The sequence below is a fragment of the Eptesicus fuscus genome, chromosome 5 (genome assembly GCF_027574615.1).
Source record: "Eptesicus fuscus isolate TK198812 chromosome 5, DD_ASM_mEF_20220401, whole genome shotgun sequence".
In the NCBI taxonomy this organism is placed as follows: Eukaryota; Metazoa; Chordata; class Mammalia; order Chiroptera; family Vespertilionidae; genus Eptesicus; species Eptesicus fuscus.
The window spans coordinates 74,037,778-74,040,236 of NC_072477.1; the positions used below are offsets into that span (position 1 = coordinate 74,037,778).

The 2,459-nt window shown below is 33.0% G+C and overlaps 1 protein-coding gene across 1 annotated transcript; it reads right to left on the reverse strand.

The window, feature by feature from the left end:
- Nucleotides 1-1,048: 1,048 nt before the first annotated feature.
- On the reverse strand, nt 1,049-1,981 carry LOC103304661 (olfactory receptor 4K1). Its single transcript, XM_008161499.2, has one exon. The coding sequence runs from the start codon at nt 1,979-1,981 to the stop codon at nt 1,049-1,051; it is 933 nt and encodes a 310-aa protein (XP_008159721.2).
- Nucleotides 1,982-2,459: the final 478 nt, after the last annotated feature.

Consider the following 2,459-nt stretch of genomic DNA (forward strand, 5'->3'; position numbering starts at 1 on the left):
AGAATACATTTAGCCTCTTGGTTACAAGGCCTTTTTCATAATGTAAACCCAGAAAGAAGTACATAATAAAACCTTTGACCAGCAAATAAAACAATTATTAATAGATTTTTAAATCCTTATTATTAGAGGTACATTAATTTTACTTTCTCTTTCTGTTTTCCAAGAAATATGAAAAAATAGATTTCAGATTTTTCAGTTGCAAATAATCTTTTGTCACTTTGTGCATTTGTATGTTTTAGAAACATATAAAATTAACATTTTCTCTGAATTTAATTAGTCAACAGCTCCCATATTTGCAATCAATTTCAAAGATATTTGCAATTTTCTATGAATAACAAAATTTATTGTAATAAATTATTCTACTTTAAAATAAGTAGACTTTAAAAATATATATGCTGCTGATAGGAACAAATATCTAGAAAAAGTTTTATAATGAGTACAGATGAATATCAATCTAAAAGAAAACAAAAACTTTTATTGGAACAGAGTAGTAGTAGGGAAAATTATATATAACCAAATGTATAACAACCAAATTAGAAATAACTAAATATGCAATACAAAGGAAAAGATGAGCTAGTAAATGTATATCAATGAGGTAAAGTCCATGTTGTAAAACACAATATTTCTTCTGCTATGTCACTATATTTTAAAATGTTATGAATAAGTTGAATGAAGATATCAGAAACTCAATTTGCTTAAACATTGTAATTGCAAGGTATAAAATATCACTGAAAGTGAAGATAATCACAAGTTTAGTAACAAAAGTAGCATTTTATGTAGGTTAGACTCTAAATTTTTAATAAAATATCTAAAGGAATTATTAAATATTTTAAGAGAATTTGTACTTTAGAATTATAAAAAATTGGTTTAAATTCTCTTTAAATACTATTAAACCAAGAACTGATTTTATGCAATTTCATTGCACTTAGAACAAAACCAATTCTACATCTCAATAACCCATGTCATTAGCAAAAGTAATTGGCATGATGCTGTGATCCAGTGGAGGCTCTTCATTCTCATTCAGGATTACATGCCTTCATGGTGATCTCTAGTTTTTCCAGTTCATGTGACGATTTCTCAACCTTCGCATGGCCGATTTAACATCTTCATTCCTCAGAGAGTAGATGATGGGGTTCAACATGGGCGTACAAACAGTGTAGAACACAGAAAGGAACTTATCCACAGAAAGTCTGCTAAAAGGCCATATATAGAAATAGATGCAAGGCCCGAAGAAAAGAATCACCACTATGATGTGAGCTGTTAATGTAGAAAGTGCCTTGGATGACCCACTGGAGGACCGGCGCCAGACAGTGATCAAAATGATGACGTAGGAAATAATTAAAGCCAGGAAACAGCCCAATGATATCAGGCCACTGTTAGTTAGCGTCATAATTTCCATCTCATAAGTATCCATGCAAGCCAGCTCTATCACTAGGGGAAGGTCACAAAAGAAGCTGTCTACCTCATTTGGGCCACAGAATGGCAGATCCACTGTAAAAGCCAAGTGGCTCACAGAATGAAGAATACCCACAGCCCAGGAAATAAACACAAAGGTTATACATAGTCTCCGATTCATAATTGTGCTATAGCGTAGGGGCTTACAGATGGCTATAAATCTGTCATATGCCATAGCGACAAGCAACATCATCTCACTCCCAACAAAACTATGAAGGAGAAATATCTGGGCCATGCAACCCTCGAAGGAGATAGTCTTGTTCTCAACAAAAAAGTCCACAAGCATCTTGGGGGTTGCAAAGTTAGACTGGCAGATATCAATGAAAGAAAGGTTACTGAGCAGGAAGTACATCGGAGAATTCAAATGGGAGTCAGAGGAAATGATAACAATAATCAGGAGGTTGCCCAGCACAGAGGTCACATACACCAGAGAGAAGATGGCAAAAAAGAAAAGCTGGAGATCCCAAGAATTGGAGAGGCCCAGAAGCACAAACTCAGACACCACTGATTCATTTATGTGAGCCATGTCGCCAATCTACAGTTACCTACATTTAAAAACATCAGGGAAATATCACACAGTGATTAGGACTATATCTGGAATAAATACAAAAGAAACATAACCAGCCTTCAATTAAAAGTCAATTTAATTTAATGAAGCAATATAAAAAATTGACTAATATTTAACATCCAACTGCTGTGAAAAGAGGGATAATGTGAACAAAGAGGATTAGATATGAATCCTATCATAACTAGGAACATAAGATACACACATTAAAATTAAAAATATAAAATTGGAAATGAGCAAATATAAGTGGTACGTTAATACCATAAATATTATCAAGATGAAAGAAATTATGACAAAGTGGTAAAGTAAGGTGTCATGGAATAGGTATTATTTTAAGTTAAAACTTTTTAAAAGTATGGGATTTGCTAGCCAAAACTGAAGGAAAGGCTATTTCTGGTGGGGGAATAAGGAGAATAAAGATATAAAGGTAAAAATATGA